At 39.4% G+C, this 27,904-nt stretch overlaps 4 protein-coding genes across 7 annotated transcripts; 3 read left to right on the plus strand and 1 right to left on the minus strand.

The window, feature by feature from the left end:
* Positions 1 to 145: 145 nt before the first annotated feature.
* LOC117543219 (myosin light chain kinase, smooth muscle-like) lies at positions 146 to 12,145 on the minus strand. Of its 2 annotated transcripts, XM_034211349.1 has the most exons (18): positions 11,911 to 12,145; positions 11,350 to 11,517; positions 8,667 to 8,813; positions 8,362 to 8,514; positions 8,135 to 8,266; positions 7,460 to 7,513; positions 7,245 to 7,375; positions 6,978 to 7,134; positions 5,819 to 6,130; positions 5,619 to 5,718; positions 5,293 to 5,496; positions 4,658 to 4,875; positions 3,842 to 3,965; positions 3,158 to 3,310; positions 2,745 to 2,874; positions 2,504 to 2,585; positions 2,176 to 2,316; positions 146 to 713 (listed from the first exon to the last, which is right to left on the minus strand). In XM_034211349.1, exons 2-18 carry the CDS (start codon positions 11,513 to 11,515, stop codon positions 508 to 510), a joined length of 2,610 nt encoding a protein of 869 aa, XP_034067240.1. In that variant the 5' UTR covers positions 11,516 to 11,517; positions 11,911 to 12,145; the 3' UTR covers positions 146 to 507. The 2 variants fall into 2 exon arrangements, with proteins under 2 accessions (XP_034067240.1, XP_034067249.1); XM_034211358.1 differs by lacking the exon at positions 11,911 to 12,145 and having other exon boundaries at positions 11,350 to 11,686.
* Positions 12,146 to 16,543: 4,398 nt separating this feature from the next.
* LOC117543237 (CD63 antigen-like) lies at positions 16,544 to 19,150 on the plus strand. Of its 2 annotated transcripts, XM_034211382.1 has the most exons (6): positions 16,544 to 16,675; positions 17,070 to 17,258; positions 17,444 to 17,644; positions 18,177 to 18,314; positions 18,410 to 18,493; positions 18,825 to 19,150. In XM_034211382.1, the coding sequence occupies exons 1-6, from the start codon at positions 16,619 to 16,621 to the stop codon at positions 18,894 to 18,896; spliced, it is 741 nt and encodes a 246-aa protein (XP_034067273.1). In that variant the 5' UTR covers positions 16,544 to 16,618; the 3' UTR covers positions 18,897 to 19,150. The 2 variants fall into 2 exon arrangements, with proteins under 2 accessions (XP_034067273.1, XP_034067281.1); XM_034211390.1 differs by lacking the exon at positions 18,410 to 18,493 and having other exon boundaries at positions 18,177 to 18,372; positions 18,825 to 18,946.
* A 410-nt stretch (positions 19,151 to 19,560) lies between these two features.
* pus3 (pseudouridylate synthase 3) lies at positions 19,561 to 22,960 on the plus strand. Of its 2 annotated transcripts, XM_034211403.1 has the most exons (7): positions 19,561 to 19,685; positions 20,008 to 20,425; positions 20,867 to 21,144; positions 21,228 to 21,411; positions 21,542 to 21,651; positions 21,742 to 21,914; positions 22,495 to 22,766. In XM_034211403.1, exons 2-7 carry the CDS (start codon positions 20,009 to 20,011, stop codon positions 22,764 to 22,766), a joined length of 1,434 nt encoding a protein of 477 aa, XP_034067294.1. In that variant the 5' UTR covers positions 19,561 to 19,685; position 20,008. The 2 variants fall into 2 exon arrangements, with proteins under 2 accessions (XP_034067294.1, XP_034067302.1); XM_034211411.1 differs by lacking the exon at positions 19,561 to 19,685 and having other exon boundaries at positions 20,009 to 20,425; positions 22,495 to 22,960.
* A 115-nt stretch (positions 22,961 to 23,075) lies between these two features.
* dcakd (dephospho-CoA kinase domain containing) lies at positions 23,076 to 27,290 on the plus strand. The gene is made up of 5 exons (XM_034211425.1): positions 23,076 to 23,387; positions 24,189 to 24,300; positions 25,236 to 25,439; positions 25,725 to 25,812; positions 26,066 to 27,290. Exons 2-5 carry the CDS (start codon positions 24,189 to 24,191, stop codon positions 26,349 to 26,351), a joined length of 690 nt encoding a protein of 229 aa, XP_034067316.1. The 5' UTR covers positions 23,076 to 23,387; the 3' UTR covers positions 26,352 to 27,290.
* The last annotated feature ends 614 nt before the right edge of the window (positions 27,291 to 27,904 follow it).

The following is a 27,904-nucleotide window of genomic DNA, read 5'->3' on the forward strand; positions in this document are numbered from 1 at the left end:
CTCTGCATTTTTCTTAGTTAAGGCACGGGCTAATGGACCAACTTTATTTTTTATTTGATGTTGTTAACGTTTGTTTATTAAAATGCTATGTAGCATGGAACATTTCACTAGTTTTGAGTGAAAAATAAATGCATTTCAAGAATTATTTTCCTCATTCAGCCTTTAATCGTGATGCCTTTAAAAACATTACATTTGAATAATATTTTAATGTGCAAAATGTACAGTTTTCACGTGAATGGTGCTGAGCTCACAGTAACATGATTTCACCTTTATTTATTTAATGTGGCTAGTGAAACAAAGGGTTCTGGGTATTTGGTCCAAAAACAACCATAATAGTAGTTGTCCCTTTAAATAAATTGTAAGCAGCCTTTTTGTGTGGCAGTATACACCTGTCCACCCATGTACAGACGTCATGTCCAGGCTATATCAAAACCCTTCACATCAGTCTACTTCTGAAGAGTCTCCTTACGAATGAAGGACATTTAAAGCTCCTTTTGTTTTCTCCATTTACATCTCCACTTTCAGTTTGGCGGAGCACATTGCTTCCCCCAGCTTGTTGCCGGCCCTGCACACATAAACTCCAGAGTCAGAAAGCTCCAAATCCTCCAGAGTCAGAGAGCAGAGCCCGTCTTCATGGTGCTCCATGCTCACTCTGCCCGATTCACACAGCGCCTTCTCATTCTGAAGCCACTTCACCTCCAGCTGTGGGTAGCCTAGAATTGAAACAATGAGACATTATTACAGAGTTAAAACATTTAATAACTAATAAAGGGGATACAAAAGATCACATATATAAAAAAACAAATGGTTTCTGGTCTTGATACAACAAATTGTTAAATATTCCCAAAGCCAATGGTTGCTTTTCCAATGTTAAAAGAATAGCTCAAATAGTTTGAATGGTGAACACAATGATGGTGAATATGTTTAGCCACAGTTGTGATACGATAGTGTGAAGAAAAAAATAAATAGAACTATATTTCTTGCAAATTTACGGTTTTAAGGAGTTTAACATCAATATGCTTTAAACCATAGGTAGGAGATTTTAACATTGGACCTAGAAAAATATACATTGCTGAGAAAATAAAAACCTTTGAACGGTCCCGTTAATGTGTCATTAAGCAGGGAAACATAACCCTGAGAACATACTTTACTGAATCCATGTGTCAGTACCACACTGGTTGTGAACCGATTTAACAAAGGAATTAGAACGTAAATTAGTTATTTAAAAAAACAATGTTGGATTTGCCAAGCAAAGTTGTAGATAACTAGCCTTCATCAAAACAATAAGCTCAAAGAGGGTGAAACACTCACAGGGTTAAGGAATAGTGGATAGGAGAATTCAAAAGGATTTAGGAGAAGAGACTGCGGTGCTTTGAGAATCCGACTGCACTTTCACTATCCAACGTATTTATGATGCCCCAGTGGACGTCATGAATGTGCGTCTGCTGCTGTGGGGAAACTATGGAAACTACAGTTTTCTATACAGCGGACTACAACATGGATGTATAATAAGAACGAGGGACTACTGTAAACTCATCTAGAGACTCTGCACCATGCTCTGATGCTGTTGTTTTATGCTTTGTGAACGTGGACAACAGAGAAACATATTCTCCATGACCAAAGTTGGAATTGAAATAAAAAAGGAAAGTGAAGCTTATGCTCGTCACCCTCTCCCTCCGGTCCACATTAATACAAATGATCCCAATACGTATTATTGTATGAAAATATCTTAAAATAAATACAAATGTATTTATTTTATATATATATATATATATAGGCAGCATTTTCTCCTTTCCTTTCGTAAAGGAAGGTCCAGTGGTTCCTAAGCTAAAGGAAGTATAAAGGAAGTTTGAAACCTCCTTTCCTATCATAGATAATTCGAACGGCACTTATCATGGCTGCCACTGAGGGACTTCCGGGTCATTTCACTCCGTTAGGAAGGTTCCTAAGCAAAACGGACTATTCGACCGCAACCTATCTGTTTGTTGATTTCTATGAAAAGTCCTTATTAAAAACAAAGGAATTTGATCCATGGCGGATATAAAAACAATAACCATGAATCTTTAAGTTCAGCCAGTTTAGGTTTAATCTATATCAGAGCATTGTCTTTTTTGGCTCTACTTGTAGCGTGTGCTGAGGCATTATACGAAGTGCAGCACAGTTCTGTTGCCCTACCATTGACAAGGCATGTGAGCCGAGCTGTGGCTCCTTTGGGAAGGGTGGTGTCCTTCAGGGTCTGCTGGAAGCGAGGCTCTCTCTGCAGCTGCTTATCCAGCGACTGGATGGCCTCCTCTGCCTCTTGGCTCCATCCTGGCTCTGGATGAGGGGGAGGATGAGGATGAGGATGATGATGATGAATAAAACAGAAACAAGGCTTTACAGATCACAAAAGGGTAAACTTGAAGAGACAATCGGAAACAGTGAGTCATCTGCCATATGTATGTAGCTCTGGGACACAGGAGGGCATTGAGTGTGTATGTGTGTGTCTTTGTATCAGTCTTACCCTCTGAGGAGCTGCCAGGAGAGTCTGGCCTGTTGGAGAGATTAGACATCCGCTGTAGGGCCAAAACAGCCTTGCCAGTTTTCTAGAAGTTTAAAAGGACAAATAGCAATGGATGACAAACCACACTCAGAACCAAGCTCAAGGTCTTTATAGGACAATGGATTGAAAGGTCATCATCAGGAAGCACTGATAAGGAAACTGTTCACATTCTTGGCTGACGGCATTTTAGTAATTATTTTACCTTCCACTTGCGCTTGGCCAGAAAGCGTCTCATCTTGCACTTATTCAGGGACTTGGTGGGTAGGGGGCTCAGTGGAGTAAAAGAGGCCACCCAGGGGTGTGCGAGGGCCTCGGTACATGATGGTCTGCATCTAAAGTGCAGATGGATAGAGAGAGACAGGGAGGAAAGCTGTCAAATGCCAGCAGTGTCTTGTGAATTGGATTATCTGCTGCATAAATACAATCCTGGCTCTCCCTGAGTCATTTCTAAATGTTTAGGTAACATGCAAAACAAATGTCAAAGGGGACATTTAGCTCATAATTGCCTTGCTGTGACATTATCAACTGGAGGTTAGCACAATGAGAATCTAAGCAGTTTTTAAACACAGCTATCATATACTGTAGGTAACGGTGTCATGAAAAAAATAGACCAACCTCCGGTCCCTCTTCAGCAGGGAGCTGATAAAGTCTTTAGCTTGATCAGAGATGTCCTCAAAACTCTCCTGGTCAAACTCGAAGTTGGCAGCAGTCACAAGAGCCAAAGTCTCAGCATCGTTGTTCCCCTGGAAGGGAGATTCTCCACTGAGTCTATAGGACACAGAACAATTTAACAATTAATGAAAAGTAAGATACACAATAATGCCTCGTTTATTCAGAGATTATGTTTGTACCTATAAACAAAAGGAATGTGGGTTTTTAAACATTGACCCGTGTGTACAAATTAATAGTCTTGAGTTTGTTCATTTCCAAAATGACTGCTGGATTTGGTTTAAACTTTGCAAAAGATGTTGTACTCATATTATGTTAAGGAGGGCTGCAGTAATGCAACACCACCAGCAGGAAGCGCCAAATCTGCATTTGTGGAATAGTTTTTATGAAATTGAAATTAATCTTGCATCACTGACAAAATCCAAGTTGCTAATGTATTTATTTTTACTTTAAGTGGTTTTAAAATTACATATATAAACAAAAAGTAAAAACAGGACACTTATCATTGTCGTCTTAGGGTTTTTACTGTCCCACACTTGACCCCCCAGGTTTACTGTTTTCACCTGTAACTATGTTTGTGTGTACGACTGTACCTATAGTTTAAATCACTACAGCCTCTGTTGGACTTACAAGATGTAGCAGATGACTCCGATGCTCCACAAGTCCGTCTCCAGGCCTACAGGCTCATAGTTGATCACCTCAGGGGCCACAAACTCCGGGGTACCATGCATCACCATCAGAGGTTTACCCTCCTCTGGAGAACAAGAGAAGAGAAAGGAATTCAAAATGTTTGCCTGTTTATATTAGCCTGTTTAAAGATGGCTACAGTCCTCTCTGAATAGATCACAGAGCCTACAAATTGCAGCTTTTGAAGCATCACCTAATTTAGTGCTTGCATTTTCTTTGCAGGCTTTGCTGCATGTACATACATGTTAAATAATACAATACATAATACATGTTAAAGCAGTCTATTTAAAGACGGTTATTATGCAATGGGCATTGTAGACATCTAGGAATTTAGAGATGACACTCCTTGATGTTATCTTGGGTTATTTTTGCATGTATTGAAATGAGTGATCCTTTGTCAACCCTGCTGCGTCAGGATAATAAAAGGTTATAAAACTTCACACATTGAGAAGTTGGCAAATTTATAAAATATATAAATATACATAATTAAACTTCATGCAAAGATCCAGCCAAGAATAGGTTTAATTCTCCATGTGCACATGACTACTCAGCATGGACTGGCCCTTTGATTTTCATGGCTTGAATCTTTAGCTGGACTGCACACAGGATGTCATTATTAAGAACACTTTTTTTAATGTAGAAATAAAATGCTATATTCAAGGGAATTTCCATTCCTAATCGCTTCATATTTACAATATAAGGATATGACATCCAAGTGATATCTCTATGAGAGTTTTTCTACAGATCCAGCAAACTCACCCAGTTCACTAGATAAGCCAAAGTCGATGATTTTGATCCGTGTGCCAGTTGTATCCACACAGACGATGTTCTCTGGCTTGATGTCCAAGTGGACGATTTTCTGCTTGTGAACGTACTGCATGCCCTCCAGGATCTGCTGCATGTAGCGGGCGCTGGTGGGCTCCGTGTGCTCAAAGTTTTCATCCACGATGCGTTCAAAGAGCTCCCCGCCTGCAATACTGGGCAGACAAATGACACCAATTTAAATCCATGCTTCAGAAACAACGTCGGTCTACTGTCGCTATGAGTTACATCAGATGAAAGGTTATTATCCAAATGAAATAATGTTCGAAATGACTATAAAATGACAAAAGGTGTTGATATTTTTGGCTGAATAGCATCTAAATGTCCAAATGACAGTTTGGACAAAACATACTTAATACTTTAATATGTTATACCCATGTGGTTTGTTGGCAAATTATGGTTTAAATTGAGATTATTATTTGTCTTTTTACACAAACCCAGGTCTTTCCTCCACTTGCTGCTTTGTAAGCACTGGAAAATATTTTTAAATCACTTGTTGCTTTGCCCTGATCAGCAGTAGAAACGTCGCAGCACCTGATACATTAAAAGTCACTTTTTTTAAATGTACTTACTACTCCATGACCATCACCATCTCAGACCGCGATTCATAGGCAGCGAGGCACTGGGCTAGTTTTGGGTGGTGAAGATGGTTCATAATTTCGATCTCTTTGCGTGCTGCCATTCTTTCTTTGGAGGTTCGGGCTCGGTAAAACTTCCCAGCAACCTCCTGACCTGTTTCTTTGTGGGACAGCCGAAACACCTGGCCAAACTTCCCACTGTCATCAAAGCAAATAACAGGCATTACAACTTTACTCTGCTTTGAAAGACAGTTCTTAACATATTTACAATAAACATGTGTGCATTGAAAATCTCATCGACCTGGAGTTTATATACTCACACTCCCAGCTGCTCGTGCACATTGTAGTGATCCTTGGCCTTGTGTTTGGTGTCAATGGTCACTGTGACATATGAATCAGGCTCGTCCTTTTTGTCTTCTTCTAAAATAAAAAACACAGTTGCCAAATAAGCACTTGAAACCTGACAGATAAACCTCAAGTCCTCTTCTCAAATATTTGACATATCCAACATGTCACTTACTTGCAGTCGCCATCTTCACACACTCAGACTCCCTGCTAGGTTCGCTGACCCCCGCTGAGTTGTAGGCTCTAACACGGAAGCGGTACTGACCCAGAGGCTGCAGGCCAGAGCGCACGTGGAAGGTTGTGTTTTTACAACGGCTGGTTGCTTCTGTCCAGCTCTCAGGGCTGTCTTGGCCCTCATTTCTCACCTCCACTTTGTAGCCCAACACTGCTGTGCCCCCGTCGTAGCTGGGCCCCGTCCAGGACAGGACCAGGGACTGAGTGGACATCTGGGACACCACAGGCTGTGAGGCCGGAGGGGCTGGGCGGTCTGAGGAGAAATTCAAGAGCAAAATATGTTTAGTTGAATAGCTAGAGACAATGTTACAGGTAAAATCACTGATTGGTAGCATGGGTTGGAGATGGTTATTTCCATACACACGGCATGGGGGTTGAATTGTTTTTTTATTTTGTGCCCTTTCCCTTCTTCACTATAGTTTTTTTATCAGTTATATTTATTTTAATCAATTCACATCCCTGCAACAAGTGTTGCTGATAGGAAAATTATATGAGATTTTTAGTAGAGGAAGAATTCAGATCAAGTTAAGGTACTAAAATACTCTTATACAAGTCCTGCATGTAAAATGTTCCTTAAGTACAATATACAAATAAAATCAAGAAGATTTACTTAGTTTTCTAAGTAAAATACTCAATTCGGAAAAGTTTCACTTAAACAATCAAAACCAATTCATTGTGTATCAGCTATCAACTAATTTGCAGCCATATATTGTGTATTTTGCAGTGTATTGATTTGGAGATGCTTATTTCCATACACATGGCCTGAGGGTTGAATCAGTTTCTTATGTTGTGCCCTTAATCTCCATACTTTCCCTTCTTCACTATAGTTTTTTTATCAGTTATATTTCATTTATTCAATTAAATATAAGTGTGGTGCTGATAGGAAAAATAGAGGAAGAAATCAGATCAAGTTAAGGTACTAAAATACTCTAATATAAGTACATTTATACAAATAAAATCAGGAAGATTTACTTAGTTTTCTAAGTGAAATAGTCAATTCGGAAAAGTTTCACTTCAACAATCAAAACTAATTCATTTTGTATCAGCTATCAACTAATTGTTCAGCTATATTGTGTATATTGCATTGTATCAATTCCTACCCATGACACTGAGGGAGATGGTGTGCTGGGCAGAGCCTTTTCTGTTTCGCGCTACGACGGTGTACGAGCCTTTGTCCTCTGGGCAGGCCTGAGAGATCTCCACACTGCTCTGTGTCTCACTGCTCGTGATAGACTTCCTTGACCCTCTTACTACCACCTGAAGAGGAAGCAAAGTGGAAGTGCACATCAAAACATGTTGCTCAATCTCAAAATTAGAATAATCAAGTAATGAATTAAACTTAGAACCAATGAATCTCTTATTGTTACCTTGTCTTTGTTGAAAATCCAGCAGCAGGCCACAGGGACAGAGCTGCTCCTGAACTCACAGTGAAGTCGGGCCTGCTCTCCTACTCGAACCTCCACCTGCTCTGGGGGGTCCACAAACTCCACAGGAGGCCCTAAGGAAAGAGTTCATTTGATTCATAAAACATGACTTAAGTGCTATCAAATTAAGCTTACATGTTGTGGTGTTCTCCACTCACCTTTGCTTGGGGAGACTTTTGTTTGAAAGTTTGTATCACTGATAGCTGTGGAGACTGAAGAAGAAGGTGGATTTACAGGTGTGCGCTACTGTAGGTCGATTTAAGAAGTATCTAACCAATCACATGTCAGCAGTCATGTTAGGTTGCAGAGACAGCTATCAACAGACAACCACTGCAGCCACACATGATTGTGTGGGTCGACTTCAACAGGTGAGTGAAGATTAAAGACACAATATTGTTTTTTAAGAGGTTAACTGAACAAAATGCATGTGATTCCCAAATGTAACCTCACATTATTTGTGTTTGTTGCTGCTTTTATCTTCAATAATAAGAATGTTTAAAGTATACATTGCAAGATGAAATCTGAAGCCTCTTGGGGGACATTTCAGCCTCTTGGGGACATTTAGATGTAAACTAATCCTGGCCCCACTTGTTTCAGAGATTCTTTTTTTTCTAAGGAACCAAGAAAGACAATCATAGCAAAACCTTGGTTCCAACTGTTCTTAAGTCATAGACACAAAGGAATTGACATCAGACTTAAAGATGGGATCTCCAAAATAATTCTCACTTGCCTCTCAGGGCTTTCCCTAAAAAGCAGAAAAAAATCGAGGGATTTTGTGGACGTATACCAAGGCATTTTATTTTATAAAGCTTTTAAAAAAGTGTGTAGTCTACCTTTGTTTTCTTCTCTGTGCTGTCGTCCATTTTTAGAAGCTGAGGACAATTGGGTGTTCTTGGGTAACGCAACCTTAAATGTGACCTCACTGTGCAGCTCATGGTTGCTTGTTCTGGGGATTTCCTTTGTTTCTGTATCATGGCAAACAGAGTGGATACAGGTTATATGTACACAGTGTGATTCAATAGGAAACATGTATGCTTAAACTCACTCCAACCTGTTTTACCTGTGACTTGTAGCACAGCACTGCTTGACTGTTTCCCAGCAGTATTCTCAGCTGTGCACGTGTACGTCCCGGCATCGCCAGGTTTACACTGAGTCAGAGACAGACTGGAAACACCATTCTGGAAGGAGGTTTTACTTGAGTGCAACCTCTCACCTAGAAGACAAAACAAAAATAGGCAAACACATGTTTTTACTGTATAGAGGGGGATCATTACGATACTTCTAAAGATGGGATATTGTGGCTCAATCCTGGCTCCTAAAGGAGATGAGATAGGCTTTTTGTAGGTATGGTAATTAGACATTTACCATTGTGTAGCCAGGAAACGCTCAGAGGTCGACTTCCTGTGATAACACCTTGAAAGGTAGCATCACTTCCTTTACAGACTGCACAGTCGCTGAGTGGTTGTTTGAAGTGAGGCGTTTGGAGCGCCTGGATGAGTGGAAGTCTGGAATCTAAGAGGAGGGGAGAGGTTTGGGACAATGGTTTTTTTAAAGACGGGATTTATTCAGGGTTCCTATCAAATTAAAGCACTTTCAAGTTACATTTTAAGGTTTTTGAAGCACCTTAAAGCTGTAGTAAATCACATATTTAAAAAGGGCGGTGGTGGCGAAGTCGATAGGGACTTGGCTTGGCAACTAGAAGGTCACCAGTTCAAGTCCCGGCAAGACCAAGTGCTACCGAGGTGTCCCTGAGCAAGGCACCGTTCCCTACACTGCTCCCCGGGCGCCGTTCAAAATGGCAGCACACTGTTCCTAACACTAGGATGGGTCAAATGCAGAGAAACAATTTCCCCACGGGGATTAATAAAGTATATCAAATCAAATCAAATCTAATTTACATATATTAATGCATTGCATAAACTCCGTGACCTGGACAATTTAGTATAATCCAAAACAACTGTGCTGCCTTGAAGTTTACCATGATACCTACAATGTTTTTTGCAATTATAGGTTTTGGCATCATATCAAAAATTGTTTCTGATATTCATCCCCCTCATGTACATAAATAGGGGGGACAAAAAATGTGAAACACTTCTAAATATAATGTCGTCCAATACAAGATCATTGCAAACTAAAACCGTAATATTAAACATAATTGCCTTTATATAGGCTTAACAATGTCAACAACCTAACATTACAAACTTTGTCAAGGTATAATTTATGGCTGACATGTTGCATTGTATTGCATTAGATTGCACATCTTAACCAAAATAAAGTGGCAAAGAGGAATGCAACTACATTGTGAAGAGTTATGGGCCTTTCCACTGCAGGCATGATGCAACTGTGTTGTGAGTGACCATAGGTTGTGACTCGACAGTTATGTTAGGTTAAGCTATGTTTTTTACTCTTGTGTTTTGATCTTGTCACTTCCTGTTTTTATTTAGAAAGTAATCATTCCCTCTCATTCCAGATCCCACATTTCCTGCCTTTGTGTGTTTCCTGCCCTTGGGATTGCTTGGCCCTGCCCTGATAGTTTTCACCTGTGCCCATCCTCCTCACCTATAAATAGCCCTTTTCTTTGTCCCATGTCAGTTAGTTATGTTTCATGTCGTGAGAACCTGGGCTTTTTGACTCTTGAGACTTTACTTTGAGAAATATACCTTTTGTCAAGTGAGTTTTGGTTTGAAGTACGATTTAGATTCAATCAGTTCATAACAAACTGATTGAATCATAGATGAACTTTAAATGCCCCGTGTGGATGCAAATGTAGTCAAAAACTATAGACTGATGTTGGTGTATAGTATTCATGTTACCTCCAGGCAGAGCAGCTAAGTTAATCAGTCACTTGTGGCTGAATCCACTGGAAAGGGTCACAGCTGTGGGTACCAGCATGAGGAATTTGACAAGATTTTCCGACCAGATGTGTATTTGCACACGTGTTTTGGTGTTCAGTGTGTTTACATTTGGGGGAGAAAATGGGACGGGCAGGCTGCATGTCACTCCTTTAAACTCCTGAGGACATTTCTGATAGCCTAACTTTGCACTTCACAATATCCTGCTATATATAGAGAGCTGCACCCTTAAAGTGGCAAACTTTCCCCAGTGGAGCTGAACATAGTGTAGCGATCCTGATAGGCTACTCAGGGTGTCACTTAGGCATCCCCCGTCTCTCTGCCAATCATAGAGCTGCACCGTGATTGTGGCTGAGGTGCGGTCCTGTGGTTGGTAGAGCGGACGGGGGAGGGCGGGGAGTTGTGACGTAGACAGTGCTATATCTTGTGGTTGGTTTAGGAAATAAGTTAGTGTGCGGTAGAACCCACGAAGTATACTTGACCTGTTATCATCTGTCTTCAATTACTAGTTATTAAAGCCTAATAACTACAAGCCTGTCTCCGACTCATCTTGGGGAACGTTACAATATCAAACATGTGTAATATAACAGTTCCTATTTGCCCTCGTACAAAGGAACAGAAGTTCAAGTTTCAATATGAAATGCCTGCAGGGTCTGCAGGACGAAATGTGACGTGGTACATTTCATTTATTTAACTTTAATACACATTATAGTATTAAAATCAATTGATAAGTGCAAAAGTGATCGTTTAAGAACTATGGACAACTGCAAACCCACGCACGGGCGCTCTCTACAGACCTCTTTTAAAGTTTAAAATCCCCTAGGGAAATACATTTTTTTGGCAGCTTCCCCTCTCGCTGAAATGTGTTCAAAGTTGAAGGGGCAGAATAGGAGAATGTATTTTTAACAGATTCTGTACGAACTGAAGGAATGGAGGGAGTGATAAAACCTGGGAGAATTGGCTATGGCAGCACTGTTTTACATGACATGCAGTGAAATAATACAGGGAGGCTGTGGCGTAGTGGACTAGTACGTTGGTGATCAGGGGTCACAGGTTCAAACCTCACTGCAGTCAGCATGTCATTGTGTCCCTGGGCAAGACACTTCACCCTGTGGGGATTGCCCACAGTATTGAGCATGTAAATCGCTTTGGATAAAAGCGTCTAACATGTAATATAATGTAAAAATAAGTCTTACCTGTTGCAGATGGGATCCCAAGCTTGTGAGTTCCTGTTATCTTCGTGTTACTGGTATCCAGTCCATTCTCTTTCTGTTTCTCCACACAGAAAGTCCTGGCTTGAGGCTTCAGGGCCAGCTTGAAAGTAGACACAAAGGTCTTTGGCTTTCCCCCATCCTTATCCATCTCTAGGTAGAAATGATAACCAGAGAAGTTTCAGATCACTCATCAGTCAGGCCCCTCTCTTGCTTATGGTGTCCGTTTTTAAGTATAGTGTGAAGCTGATGTGTTGAATGTTTTCACAAAGAGCCTCTGCATACAGGCTGCCTCTGCAATCTCTACCCACCCTCAGCCCCCCGATACACAGGACACAGCCCTTTTTATCTGGAAGTGGAAGGCCAATTAAAAACACACATGTCCAGCCCACACTGTCCCTCTGCGCACACAGAGGGAGAAAGACACAAGTGATAGAAAACATGAGTAGGAAATGTGTGGGAGAGGCAAAACATTCAAGCTGGAGAAAAACAGTGCTTTAAAAGGATAGAAGAAACACAAAAGACGTTTTAAAAAAGCATTTTTACCTGGTTATATTCATATACTGCTTCCCCTCTCAACTTCTGTTGGCCATTTCCCACCTGTAAACACCTATTCCCTGTAAACACGGGAGTTAAACTGGGGCTATGAGTAGCGCTGCCAGAGCCACCGCAGGAATCAAGAAGAGCCTGTAGGACGGCTTTCTGTCTGTGTTTACTCTGCTGCCTGTGCACAACATGTAAAGAATCATTGAGGTTATTCTTTAAAGCCGGGGACTTCCGGGGGTTGGGTTTCTTTGAATGAAAAAGGAACCATCAACCATGTGACCACACATAGAAAGCTCTACTTCTAAATGCGACGCCTTGATTTATATTGATATGGTAATAGGTAGCTGCTGGTTGGGTGTGTCTCCAAGGTGCTCTCATGTTACCTTTTGTTGCCTGGTAGGATCTAGTTTATATTATCTATGTTCTCCATGTTTAAAGCTATTAAAGACACTTTGTCTCTTTCACTATTCTAGAAAATTATTTCACTGACTTAAATGTTTTATTTTTTAGATCATGTGAATACAAATTTATATCATCTAGGATCATTGCTGATTTTTTAACTACACTGAGATGAACTCAAAGATCTAAAACATTTTCTATTTACACAAAATAACCATTTCTCTCAAATATTGTTCACAAATCTGAAAACATCTGTGATAGTGAGCACTTCTCCTTTGCCGAGATAATCCATCCCACCTCACAGGTGTGGCATATCAAGATGCTGATTAGACAGCATGATTATTGCACAGGTGTGCCTTAGGCTGGCCACAATAAAAGGCCACTCTGAAACGTGCATTTTTGCTTTATTGGGGGGGTCTGGGGGGGTCCGAAAACCAGTCAGTATCTGGTGTGAGGGGTAGGATTAGGGTTAGGGTAATGTTGTGAATCGAGTGGCCTGTGTTCGTCGTCCATAACATACGTCTGCCCATACCATAACCCCAACACCACCATGGGCCACTCAATTCACAACATTACCCTAACCCTAACCCTACCCCTAACCCTACCCCTCACACCAGATACTGACTGGTTTTCGGACCCCCCCAGACCCCCCCCAATAAAGCAAAAATGCACGTTTCAGAGTGGCCTTTTATTGTGGCCAGCCTAAGGCACACCTGTGCAATAATCATGCTGTCTAATCAGCATCTTGATATGCCACACCTGTGAGGTGGGATGGATTATCTCGGCAAAGGAGAAGTGCTCACTATCACAGATTTTTTCAGATTTGTGAACAATATTTGAGAGAAATGGTTATTTTGTGTAAATAGAAAATGTTTTAGATCTTTGAGTTCATCTCATGAAAAATGGGAGCAAAAACAAAAGTGTTGCGTTTATATTTTTGTTCAGTGTAGTTTTGTTCGAAAATATCTACTTTATGGGATCAATAATGTACATGTAGACAACAGTAACAGTAAGTGTGTGTTTAAGATTTCATTTTGTTTTAATGTGTTATACATATATTTGTCTGTAATTACTTTTTTGTTAACATATACAATTTGTTTAGTTTCTTTTTTTTTGCCAGAAATGTTGTGTTCTTGAGGCTGGGGGGGAGGGTTTTGTGTGTTTTTTCCTGTTTATCTAAAGTGAAAGTAAAATAAAAACTTGATACAGCACGTGTTCAGAGATAGGACTGTGAACGTATTCTGATAATAAACCACAAATGCTGACACAGTTTAGCATGGAAATGTGGAATCAAAAACTGATGCTTTTGTGGCTGATAGTTATTAAGACAGACAATTGTCTATTGTAGCTACACACTTAACACAATGCTGCATCAACAATAACAACGGTTGCATAATATTTTCCTTAAAAGCCGACCTCAAACATGAGCTGCTATCTTGTGGTTTTAAATGGTGGGCAGTGCAGGAATGTCGGGAAACAGTCACATGGACTGGTATGTGTAATTAGAACCATATGGGAGGCACATAATTTACTTAATACTACAAACATGTCCCCCCGCTCTGAAAGCATGTTGATAGATGGACCAGACACTGAGCAAAGCTTAACTGTTTACTGATGTACAGACTCACTCTACTCACTCCAATACAAAGACAAATGACAAATGTTGCTTTAAACACAAACACACATGCACAAACAGTTTACACTCATGAGGTTCAAGGAATACATAAGACTGATGTTAGACAGAACATATATTTTTACTTATTAGTAATCTAAAATGTTTTGTTCCGCAGACTGCCAGAGAGTATGCATTGCCAACAAATTGTGTTTATTTTCCTTCTATACTTACATTCAAGATGGTTAGGTAAATAATTGTTTTGCTGGATACATTTTATTATATGTAATATATGTTGGGGTAGCATAACCACATCAATTCCTTTGCTGCGGAAAGTATTCTTAACTGATTTAGCATTAGTTGTGTTGTTATTGTTTTCTCCGTCATGATTATTAATAACAAAAGCTAATTGTTGGTACATCAAGACTTCTTGCACATTTCACATTCATTTATTTCCTGTTATTAGTTTGTCTTTCCTTTTCCCCGAAAGTCCCAAATTGTACACTGTAAATGGGACATTTGTCATGTGTTTTGGGGATAATAAATAAAATAACTTCAAAACACATGACATCACCCTTGAAAACTATGTACACTGAGTACAGGTCCACTAAGCTTGGGCACATTCTTTAGAAATACCCATATAAGGTAAAAAGATAACACAGAATAATATAAGTAAGTACATTCAGTGGGACAGTTTTTGTAACCATATATGGACCTTTCAACAATAGAATAATGCACTTATTGCACAAAGCACTTGTATTTTATGCAGGCCCACAACCCCACCTCTTTCCTCAACAATTATCCTTATCAGACGGAAATCGTGCAAGGTTTTGACCAAGTCTTGTGGAATTCAAAACAGGAAAAAGCAAAGAGTGGGCAGCACAATGTTCTCTCTGCGACTGAGTGCTCCAACTATGGTAATCATTTTACTTCCTGTTCCCATGAAGTCCTTCAAAGACAAGCAGGCTCTGTGTTATCCTGTTCCCACAAACTTCTTTAAACACAAGCCATCAATCCATTACACCCAAATGTTGAACACATTTTTATAAAAAAGTGGAATGGGGCCCTCCTGTGGTAGCATGCCTCGCATTGCAGAAATGAACAAGTCTGTCAACGAACATTGACTGCCGTACGGGAGAGAAAGTCCTCAATTAAACTTTGAACATATCAAAATGTGCGCTTTTAAGATGAGCTGGTGCCTGATGCACACTCAACTGCAGAAATCCAAAATATGTTTTATCTCTTGAGCCTACATTTCTTTGCAGGCAAATAAGAAGTTACGGATAAGGCTTCGTGGACAGAGAGGCAGTAATGAGCAGAAGAAAGATAAAACCACACCTCCATGTGCGCACATACATGACTTGTCCTCTAACAGATAGACTAGTATCTGTATGTATTATTATAAAAAGGTAAAGCCTTGTGACTCACAATTGAGCCATGTTTGACATAATCTATTCCTCACATACATCGAAAGAAACTGCATTCAGTGGTTAATGGGGACAGTCATTTCTGATGTTTTGTCTGAAATAGGAAAGCAGCATGGTCCTTCACAGCCTGATGCACGCTGGCTTGAGCTCTAAGAAAGCAGAAGAAGGAGATGGACACAGAAAAAGACATGAATGGATAGAAAGAGATTTGAAAAAGGAAGGACACTGGCAGAGTGTCAAGCATCCCGGCTGCTCCTTCTACTGTGACAAAGATTATTGTGCTGCAGCCAGAGGCCTCGCTCCTCTTCCAGCTGATGGAGTCGGGTCAGGCTTCCTGCAGCTGCTCCATATGTTGCTGGAGAAGCTCTGGGGAAGAGTTTGGTCCTCAAAAGGGATGGGAGGAACCCTGAAGCAAGTTCCAGTAGTCAGACGGCTCCAAGTGCTCAGACACTTCAAACTGTGACAGAAAGAAACTGCATTTCTGTTTCGTTGCGAATAAAGACTCAAAATCTCTTGTTATTTTTGTATATGTTTGTCAAAATGCTATGTGGGATTTACTGACAGAGCTAATAAAATGTACTAGTGACCAAATACCTAATAAGATACAATAATGGTGTTTTATTTTTTAATTAAAAGTAAGAATTGGTCAGATGTTTTTACATTTGTAAAATTACAAAACGTAACGCCCTTGCCATTTTCTTCTAAACAATTGACTTGCAGTAGGAAAGACAGGACCGTGATAAGCATAGAACAGAAAAAGAAAAGGCTTCCCACAGTTTTTAAATAGGTTAAAATAGACGTGTGACCAAACAAGCTGTTATTCCAAGTTTTTGAACACGTCACAAGGCCTCTCTATTGATGCTAAGCTTAAAATTTAGTTTTAACCATTTCGAATTTTGAAGTCTGGTATGTAGTGTTACAAATGAAAGTCATGACACTAAAGCCAAGGCCAATATTGACATTATATATTCCTACAAAAAGCCATATAGAGGCTTCTACCTGATATTGAGCTAATCACATTCTATGGTACTTCATAAACGCTACTATTCAAATCGTCTAACAGGGACCTCGCTGAATGTTTCCATGTGATATATCAATTTACATGTTATCAGGGTGCAGGTTCATTTTCATAAGGTCACACCACACACTCACGACTTACATCTAGGTGTAAAGTCTGTATCTCTTCACACACACACTGAGGGACGTCTGCTCCTTTCTCTCTGTCCTCTGTCTTCTTTTCATTACAGTACAGTTTCAACAAGTCCTCACAATGTGCACGTTTTGCAGCTTCAAATGCGGATTTATTTTCTTCAACATGATCTTTATGGTAAGTCATTTTGGTAATTCTGTCTATAAATGAAAGTGTTGATTACAGCAATGATAGATAACAAAGAATGGATCAATATACAATTGTATATTTGTATCTGTAGTAAAAGTGTTAGTGGCAGTAAAATTGAATAAAACTTTATTCTAAACTGCTTTACAGAATTGTATTAATAAGAGTGATTTGTACTTTGGATTAATCCAACTATGTTAACAATGTCCTATACCATAATCTTGAAGACAGAGTTAGACAAGATCTTCCTCTTTACAATGATTTAGTTTCACACTACAGTATGTTGGCAGTACTTTAAATCAACAGCAGAACAGGGTTCATTGGGTTTTATTTGACTATTTAAAGCCCACTGTTCTAATGTCCTTTTGTTGCATTTGCTTTTCAGGCATCTGGGGTTGCTCTCCTCACTATCGGAGTACTGCACAACCCCACTTTCCAAGAGTTGGGAGAATTCACAGGGAAAACCCTTACCAAAATTGCTATAGTCCTCATAGCAGTGGGTTCCATCATTACAGTGGTCTCCATCTTGGGCTGTCTCGGAGCATTCTTTGATAATTTTTATTTGGTGGTATCTGTGAGTAACACAACACTACATAATGTAAATGTCTCCTCATACATTTTATTAAAAAAACTGTGCCTGTGGGACAAATAGGGCAAGGCTGATCAATATATATACATATATTTATACATATATTATTTTAAGCATATGTGACAAGACTGAACTCTAACTCTGCTCACTCGGTTTCTCTTATGAACTAGTTCCTCTGTTGCCTGATCATCATTATCCTAATGGAGATAATCACTGGAGCTATCGTTTACACATTCTTCAACAAGATGATCTTGAATCCTTCTGCCCTAGTGAACATAAAAGGTTCAGTAAACTACATGGACAAAATCAAAATGGTGATCAGTGAGTACAGCCCGGAGAAGAGAGCTGCCATCGACAGAATTCAGGAAAAGGTAACGCACAGAGATATTTGCAAAAGGCCTAATCATCCCAAAAAATATTGTAAGCTCTTATTAAGCCATCTGTTTTCTCAGCTCTCTTTGTGAACTGCGTATGTAATAGATACCAATAAGACTTAGATTGTTTTAATTGACTTTGCATTGTGAAAGTGAATGTATTAAATGTAATGCCAGATGTTAACTTCACTGTAAAAGAAAGAGTTTTACAGGCCTACAGTACATTCACATATTCAATTTTGGATGCAATTCTGTACAAATTATAACAATGAGTAACAATAAGAAGCTCAGCTACATAATAAACCTCTCTCCTAAAAAGTATTTCTAAATACAATTTTCGTTTATTGTGCACACATGACAGTAGTGGTATACCAGCTTTTCTTAGAAGTCCAAGAAACTCTTGTGTTTTTTTTTAAAGAAAGCAAACATGCCTGTGTGTCCATCGAACAGGTTTTACACTGCATCATGAACACACAGATCACCAGGTTACCTTGGTGACTTTTTCATGTATGATAAAACCATGTTACAGTTCAAATGCTGTGGAGCAGACGGCCCCGACGACTGGGCCACCAGTGTGGGCTGGGAGGACCACGAAGCTACGCCGGACTCCTGCTGCGTGGAGAAGGGTGCCGGCTGTGGGAAAGAAAAGGACAAAGCTCACAAAAAGGTCTACTGGGAAATCTTATTTCAAGTGCATAGTCATTTGAATTCATTTTTGTGAACAAGTAAGTATTTTATTTATATTTCGTGTGTCCTTTTCAGGGTTGCATTAAGGCCATCAACTTATTTCTGGGGAAAAGACTGATGGCGGTGGGAGTTATCTGTATATTTCTTGCAATTGCAGAGGTAAACACATTCCTTATAAATAAAAAAATGCAATCAACATATCTGTAAAAAAATAAAAATAACGTGTAATTCGTCGTATGATTTAGTTATTTATTAAATTACATAGGAAAACATATTTAAACAATTTGAATGAGAGAACATCAATAAGTTATGGTAATGCGGACATTTGTAAAATGATGGCATGAATGATAATGAAGCCTATCTCAACCTGTCTGCCCAAGGTGGTGAAATCCAGAATTAATTAGAATTTATGGAGAGAGAAAATAACTTTTGCTGACCTGTCTTGAGTTCATTTGCTTCCAGTAACTTATAACATTTGTACCTGTTACAGTGTTTTGGAGTATTCATCGGGGCTTACTTCAGTTGCAACATAAAACGGAAAGACTATGACAACATGAGCTGATGTGTCATCGTGGCCAAGCACAGCAGACTTCACACATTGCTGACATATTGGAACTATTCTATTTGCTTTATCCAGTCTTTTTATCCTATAATTGGACTTAAAGATGATTCTGTAATTGATATGTTTGAAAACAACTGAATGACTGCTTTTTTTGCACTTGTAAAATTTGACTATTTTAACAAAATATATCTAAATGGAATGGTTTGGTCTATGCCATCGAAAACACCACTCTATAATAGTCTCATATTTAATTGTCCTGCTACTAAGAATACATCTAATAAATGTGTGATACACTCTTGTTGGAGGATTTCATTTATGTTTGACAACTGATTTGACATCTTTAAAGTTTTTAACTTTTGACAAATGTTCAATATTTCAACAACAATTCTGCGTCACTCACTCAGCTCTACGAAGGCCAATACTGAACATTCATTTTTACAGACATATCAAAACTAAGTAATCAAGTAACAGATTATTTAACATAGAGATGTTAAATGTGCTCACCATGATGCTCTTGCGATCTTTTTGTTATGACTGAAAAGGTAAAATAATCTCATAATTATAAATAATTTAGGAAAAGCAATGTTCTCAATCAAAGGATCTAATCGCTTTGCACTAGGCAGAGGCAATTTAGAAGTACACTACATTTTCCAGAAACCCACAACAGGAAATGCGTCCGCTCTCAAAATCAATCCGTCACTGCTATCAGCTCGAAAAGTAACGTGCGCGCCAGCAGCACGCAGAGAGGAAAAATCTAATTTAACAACAACATTGAAACCACAATCAAAGGTAAATAAATAGTTTTATTGTAATATAATGTATTCCCACTACCAGTCTTAATATATGCTATGTACCATACCACACAAGCTAAGCTAACAGACTGTGTGTAGCGTTTGGACTTAAGCTAAATGAGCTGTCTGGATGAATATTGTGTTATAAAACCCAACCACGAACTATAGGCTACTGCTTGACTGGATTTACACAGGTTAACATATTTATAATAAAACAAGTTGCTTAGTAAGTATATATGAGATGATAGTGATTGAGATAATTGTAAAATTATTAGTTACCCTTCTCAATGGTCTCTCTTCTCGACTATATTGCTGAGCAGCATGTCCAAGGCTTTAACCAGGAGAATAAAGGAGCTGGAGGAAGAATGGGGGAAGCTCAGGTCCGAGCTGAAGGAGAGAAGTCAAGCTGGAGAGGATTCAGAGCTGACGTCCAATCCATCCACTCATGAAAACACTGACTCCAAACCTGATGTTAACACCAGCAGCTGTAAAAAGGGTAAGAAAGTAGCCAAAGAGCGTCCTTTCGACTTCTCTGCACACCCTCGGCGACATGTGGCTCTGCGGCTGGCTTACCTGGGATGGTCCTACCAAGGGTTTGCAGTTCAGGATAACACTGACAACACCGTGGAGGCCAGACTCTTTGAAGCTTTGCTGAAGACAAGGCTGATCCAGGACAGACAGAGCTCCAACTACCACCGGTGTGGTCGCACTGATAAAGGAGTCAGTGCCTTTTCCCAAGTGAGTTCTCAAAGTACTCATCATCTAAATTGGATTAATGTAACAATATGGTGAGAAAATATGCCATTAATATGAATGGTGCTCTAGTTCTGTGCCCAAAATATGATGACAACAATATTATAGCTGCATAAACGTAAGAGACATTTTTCCTTTTCTTTGTAGTGCTATTTTTCAATCTAGAGTTACTGCTCAAAGTACCAAAGAAATACATTTGAATTAAACAGCTGTGTCTAGGATTCATGATTCTGTTTCTCAAGATAATAGTTTTTTTCACTATTATTTTTTTCCCCCTAAGCACCTCAACCCATGTGCCATGACATATCATTCTGATATACTCATAAACACATATTAAAAGATTCTAGCTTTATTAATAGCACTACAGGTAAGGTAGGAAAATGTTTAATTTTAGATTTTGACTTCAACTGTTTTATTCCTCCACAGGTCATAACAATCGATTTGCGCTCCACACAGTTTTGTGGAGGACTGGGCATCTCAGTTCCTGAACATGTTGATGTTAGCATCAAGAACAAAGCTACTGGCAGTGAGGTTCCCTATGTGAAGATGCTGAACAGAGTCCTGCCTCAGGACATTAGGATCTTGGACTGGTCTCCAGCTGCAGAGGGCTTCAGCGCTCGCTTTGACTGTAAGTCTCGCACGTACCGGTACTACTTCCCCCGCGGATCTTTGGATGTGACACTGATGGCAGAGGCTGCAAAAAGGTGGGTGAAGACACAAAATGATGAATGCTGATGTTACCCATCAATGTCACAGTTCTGATTTGATGGTTTGTTAACCCCGACAGATACGAGGGAACTCATGACTTTCGCAACCTGTGCAAAATGGACGTGGGAAATGGAGTCCTTCAATTTGAGCGGACCATCTTGTCTGCATCAGTAAAGCCTGTGCAGCCTCAGGACATCTCCAGCACTGGCCCATATGATGTATTCATATTTGAAATAAAAGGATTGGCCTTCCTGTACCATCAGGTATGAAGACACACTGATCAGTGATTTTTGTTTCCTTAAAATGTTTAATTTCAAGCCGTCATATTGATATATATATTGGTGATTTGTGACATTTGCAGTCTGGGTGAACTCCATGTTGTGTTTCATGCAGGTACGATGCATGATGGCACTCCTTCTCCTGATAGGGCAGAAACTGGAAGACCCGGAGCTAATTGATAAGCTCATGGATGTTCAGAGTAACCCCAGGAAGCCACAATACAGGTGTGTTTGTGTACAAATCCATAGTAAAAAACAATATGGTAAAACTACATTTGCATCTGTATGAATGTTTCTTTTGTCATTTGTCTCTAGTATGGCAGTAGACTACCCGCTGGTTCTGCACGACTGCCACTTTCAAGGTCTGGCCTGGGAACAGGACATTGAAGAGGTGAGCCACGTCCTGTCTGAGCTTCAACAGCACTGGACCCAGAGCACAGTCCGGAGCCACGTCCTGCACGGGATGATCCAGGGTTTGGAGGCCGCAGGTGAGATGTTCAAAGAGATGAACACACCTCAACATTTTTAATTATGTCAAAATACACCTCTGCAGGGCCAGACTGGGATAATAATTTAGGAATCGAATGTCACTCCAGGCCAATATTCACACATTAACAATAGACGTTTACATACAGAAAAACATATACTGTTACTCTTTTGTTGAAATATTTGTCTGTGTCCCAATAACATCTTTTAGTTTTATTATTTAAGATAAGTTCAACCTTTTATTGATCCCTGTAGGGAAAATATGTCACAGCAGCAACAGTAATAAGTATGATACACAGGATAAAAAAGGTCAAACTTACCACAAAGGTAAATAAATAAATAAAAGTGTAGTAAAAAAAGGAAAATGCTAAATTCAATAAGTTAATTGGCAGGAGTACAAAAAGGATATTAGACTCCACAGTGAGAATAATTATTAACACTTTGAACTGCACTAAACGGTACAAAAGGTGCTTTACAAATAAAGTTTGCTTGATAGAATACTTTGCTTAGACACAGTATAGTGTATATAGGCCTACACATTCAAATATTTGTTTAAATTGTTTCACTCGTCTCTATTTACAGGTGGAGTGTCCTCCAATGCCTGCTGTCTAGTAGAAGGCAGCAAGCAGAGAAACTACCGGCCCCTGCTCGAGCGTCCGTGCTGCGAGAGCCTGGAGTCCAGGATAAACCATTTTGTCAAAAGAGGCAGGCTGGAGCGGGAGGAAGGGGAGAATGGAGGTGAAACGGTGCACAGAGGGAAAAAGTCCAAACATTCCCACAGTTCCCCTAGTCTGCCTGTTTCATCAGAGATGTCATCACCAAAACAAAGTACAGATGAAAAAGCAGAAGATTAATATATTCTCACAGGAGAATCAATTTGCCAATATATAATTTGTAATTGTTGTTTCTGCAAGCATTGTATATACATTTTAATTCGAAAACAAAATGTGTTTTTTTTCCCTTTTTAATTTCTTAAAAACGGTGTTATTACATTTTCATTCATGCAAATATTTTTGCTTTGAAATAAACACGTTTTGGAGAAATTGTTTATCGCTGATATTTGTTTTCAAATGTGTTATTGAACGCAGTGGTCCGACCTCAAGTTGTAAATGGGAATTTGCAATTACCTAAGCGGAACCAACGTACGTCGGCAAAGTCGGAAGACTTTCGAGGTGGCGCTTGTCAAGCCAAGAAGCTAGGTCGTTAGCAATCAGTTGAGTGCAATCAGAGTTACAGACAGCAATATCTAGCGACACGACTGTGCTCGACATTGTTTTCTGACGGCATATCTGAAAGGGCGGAGTGGAGATGGCTGCTGGTTTGTGGTATTGCAGATGTGTAGTCGCTCTCACCTGATAAAGACTTGTGCTAACGTTAGCTTGTTAGCAATCCTGGTTGTTTACTACACCGCTGTGACTCTGCAGGACATCCCAAAGTACATTCAGCCGAATTAAGAAGAAGCACACGTTTACAAGGTGAATATACAACAAGGGTTTGGTGGTTAACTAACAAAATAACTTTAATAACTGTTAACCGGTCATTCTCTCAAATAAATTGGTTGCATAATAAAGGAGCTGTAGAGTCTGGTCTGGGTTTATTTTGGTGTTGAGTCAAGAATAACTTTAAAGCTGTCTAACTAACTTTAGTTTGCTTGTTATCTAATTTGTGCACAAACTGAGTGCAGCTCAGCCTCTCCACAGCAGGGGGCGTGTTGTCCTCATAGCAGCATCAGGCTTAATATACTCATTATAAATAGCAAGCAACACCTGGATATTTCCAGAAATGTATTCGAAACATCTGTATATGTCTATCATCTTTCTTAGATTGTATTACCCTTTATATTGGCTCTACTGTATGTGGACAAACACATAATATATACACGCTTTTATTCCTTTTAATTATAATGTCTTTTTTTTTGCATTGCCCTGATTTACAAAAACTTTTTTTATTTGGTATGAACTTTACATGAAAGTTAAAATACTAACATGCTGACAGTTATTTGTAAAACTTAACAATACTCGGTTATTTTCACAAGTTTAAATGGATCAAAAAGAAGATAAAACCCATCCACAAATATGCCCAATACATTGTGGTATTGGGTTTGAGAACAATGCTGTTTCTCTTTTAGCCATGATTTTATACTTAAAAACAATTGACATTTCCAATCTACAAGTTTTTTGAATCAGCTTCTCAGAGTCACCATACAGCTACAGTAACCCTTGTATTACTTTAGTGACATTACTCCCTGGTTAAACTTCCTGTGTCTTTGCCTCAAGATGTTCCTGGTGGGACTGACGGGAGGTATTTCCTCAGGGAAAAGTGCAGTGTCTACGATGCTGCGGGAGCTCGGGTGTCCCATTATTGACGCTGATGTTGTAGCAAGGAAAGGTACGTGGAAATCTCTCCTGCAAATATTAAGATTTCAAGTCAAGAGTTAGAATAACTAGTCAACATTGTCATCCAGGATAACTCAAATTAACTCACATGTGGTAATATGGATTCACCCATATGTCCCACATCACTGACTCATAACGTTTATTATTATACTGAAATGGACATGAAGAGGTTGAGCCTGTAGGAGGTTCATTAAGACAAACGCTTGGAGAGAGTGCATGAATCATGACGGCCGTCTCTGTTTACTGCAAGGATGATCTAGTAGTTATCTGGTGAAGATAAAAGGCTACAGAACTAGGGGAAATGTCCCAGCTGCATGTAGGAAATAATAGAATAAAGATTGAAATGCACTCTGGTGATTGTTATTAAATCGATTACAATATTTTCTAATCCCCCTTTTCCCCTCTATGTATCTTTTTCTGTGTATTCTTCTGTGTGTACTACTTTTCTTAGTTAGTGCAAAATGGTATATGTTCTTATTTTTGACACTGTGTTAAAGGTCACCTATTATGCAACTGTGTCATGTCTTTTATACATAAACATGTGTCCCCTCTGTGTAAAGAGATTCTGAAAGTTTCAGGAAAAAAGATTTGCTCACTTTTTGTCTTGATTGATTTCTATATGATGTCATAACGATTTTTTGGCTTGTGTAACCATCAGCCAATAACCAACCAAGGTAACACCCGCCCACCTTATCACCTGAATCTCCCCCTAGCGTTGGGAGTGGCTCCTTATTTTCATCTAAAGTATAAGACAGAGAATCAGCACTTTTGAAACAGAGGGGATTATGGGATGCTACAATGATCTGTTTGGTATTTGGAGCCAAACACTTCAGAGACATGTTTGTATATATCTGAGACCTATAATATATTGATAGAAAACAGTATAATAGGGGACCTTTAATTAAGATGTTCTTTTCTTGATACAAGTTGTGGAGCAGCACACTCCGGCCTATTCCCGCATCGTTTACCACTTTGGACCGGAGATCCTCCTCGAGAATGGCGAGATCGACCGGCAGAAGCTCGGTCAGCTCATCTTCGCCGACGAGGAGAAGAGGAAGCTGCTGAACTCCATCACCCACCCGGAGATCCATAAAGCGATGCTCAAAGAGATCCTGTTGTACTTTCTCAGAGGTGAGGCTGAGTGTGTCTGAGTTACAATCTACTGAAAGGGAGCTATGGCTGTTTTGATGTGGAGCGCCGATTGTCACAAAGCTGTATGAATTTCTCACTACACGCCAAATAATGCCAACATTTTAGAATATTACCAATATTTTTTACGAGGTTAAACGTGATGGTGGATCCAGCCACTGTGTATGTTGTTAAAAAGTTAAGAAATTTGCTACTTGTATTTCATAATGTTATAGTGTAAATGTTTTGAGGCACTTTTTAAAAATGATTCCTCTTTTGTTTCCACAGGATACCGCTACGTCGTGCTGGATGTGCCCCTTCTGTTCGAAACAAGACGTCTCACTAAGTTTCTCAACCACACTGTAGTAGTCTACTGGTAAGCCCACTGCTAACTTCCCCATTATTTTACATGACTCATTATTTACAGGTTTCTCTCATCAAAATCTTAAAATATGTCGATGTTTGTTTTTGACAGAAACTGGCCATTAAGCCCAGTTTTGTGAGTTTTTGGTTACCTCTCTCTTACCCTCTGTATGACATTTATTAGCATGACTCACTGCCTCTGGATTTTTTTTAACAAGGCACCCTGGCTGCTCCATAAATAACCTCCATTGTCTGTTCCCTCTCAGTGACCCTGCCACTCAGCTGCTGCGCCTGATGCAGAGGGACGGCCTGACACAGGAGCATGCGGAGCAGCGTGTTGCCGCACAGATGCCGCTCAATGAAAAGCGCGGCCTGGCCAATCACGTTGTGGAGAACTCCGGCAGCCGAGAGGACACCCACAGGCAGGTCCTGCGACTGCACACACGGCTGGAGGACTCCATGGACTTCCTCTTAGTGAGGGTCATCGCTATCGCTGCCACTACTAGTCTGGGTGGGATTCTGCTTTATGCAACCAAGATACTTATGTCCTAACAGAGGACAGACGCGGGGAACAATAAGTGGGGGAGTGAGTAGAAACAGGCGAAGGCACACCGGGGGGGTCCCGATTCAATTTACTGTGAGATTAGTTTCCCAGCACCCACCACTACAGTTCAGTGGTGTGACATGCTCTGTTTGCTCCTAACACCGACTTACATTATTGACACAACATGCACTGACAAATGTGGTTTAGTGGGAAGGGTTTGAATGTGCAATTTCTTTCGGTTTCACTCAGAAACATTACAAACATGAAGGTGATACCTTAGAGTTGCTGCACAATGCAGTAACGTTTATTTTAAGTTTTAAGGGCCTCAACAGTGATCCCAGTTTGGGGCAAAAAACTAGCTAAACTTTTTTTTTTTTTTTGGTCATCATCAGCAATATCAGGCAAATGACTCGATCTAGTATATATGAGATTTTATTTGATTGTATTTTATACCCTATGATGATATCCAAATAAGACATTTTGGTTGATAGTATACATTATGAATAAAACAAAATGAAGAGCAGAAAAAAGTAAACAGCTGCACATTCTTAAAACCGTTTATTTGCAGTTTAAGACCTCGATTTTTAGCACAAATGCCAGCCCTGTCCCCAATGATAAATGTGCAAAATTATTGGATGGACTACAATACCCAACATGAATGAGCTGATATTTACATAATATGTAATATGATTGCATGTTGATGATATGTATAATTAAGATGTCACGGGATGTATTTGACAATCCATTTGTAATGGGAACAGAATCAACAGACTTTATAAATATATACTGTAACACTGTATTTTCTTACACTTGAAGCGGCTCTCTGTAAATACTAAGTCTGTGATTTTATTTTCTGTAAGCACTCACTTGTCACTATACACAACATTTGTAGAAGCTGTTTGAATGAATTATAAAAGCGCCACTGTTTTAAAAAATAACAACTGTCAGATGGTGTCCCTTTTCATTATTTATTTTGTATCATTTTTTTATTTTGCCATTTGTCCTGAACATATAATACTGTTCAATATTTACTGTGCAGAATGATTCTGAGGTTAATTTCTAATTCCTTTAAGGATGGGGGAGGTTTCTTTTGGCCTCTTAAATCAGATTTTAATACATATTAGTTTGAGGAGGTTTTTATGATATTACAACTAATTTGGAAAAAAAACAACAACTTAACACAAATGTTGAGCCTTTGAATATCCTTTACACAACTGTTGAGTCTCAATGCCCACATCTTTAAAAACCGTAATTGCAACTAAGGATTTCTGTAAAATCTTAGGTCATACTCAAAATCCAGGGAAATTACGTCACTATGACATCATCAGGGTTATTCTCAGACTGTAGAAAGCTCACCTCAGAGAAACAGGAGACATTATACAACCTTTTTTCACAGAATGAGGACTTTTTAGGAATAAACTGAGAAAAACTGTAACTGAAGAAACTAGAAATGTATTGTTATCATTGTTTCTTTTAAAAAGTGACAAATGTCTGTTAGAATCCAAAGTAGATATCTACAAATGTTTGGTTTGTCCAACCAACAGTCAAATTAATTAAATAT

This window comes from Gymnodraco acuticeps, unplaced genomic scaffold (genome assembly GCF_902827175.1).
Source record: "Gymnodraco acuticeps unplaced genomic scaffold, fGymAcu1.1, whole genome shotgun sequence".
Classification (NCBI taxonomy): domain Eukaryota; kingdom Metazoa; phylum Chordata; class Actinopteri; order Perciformes; family Bathydraconidae; genus Gymnodraco; species Gymnodraco acuticeps.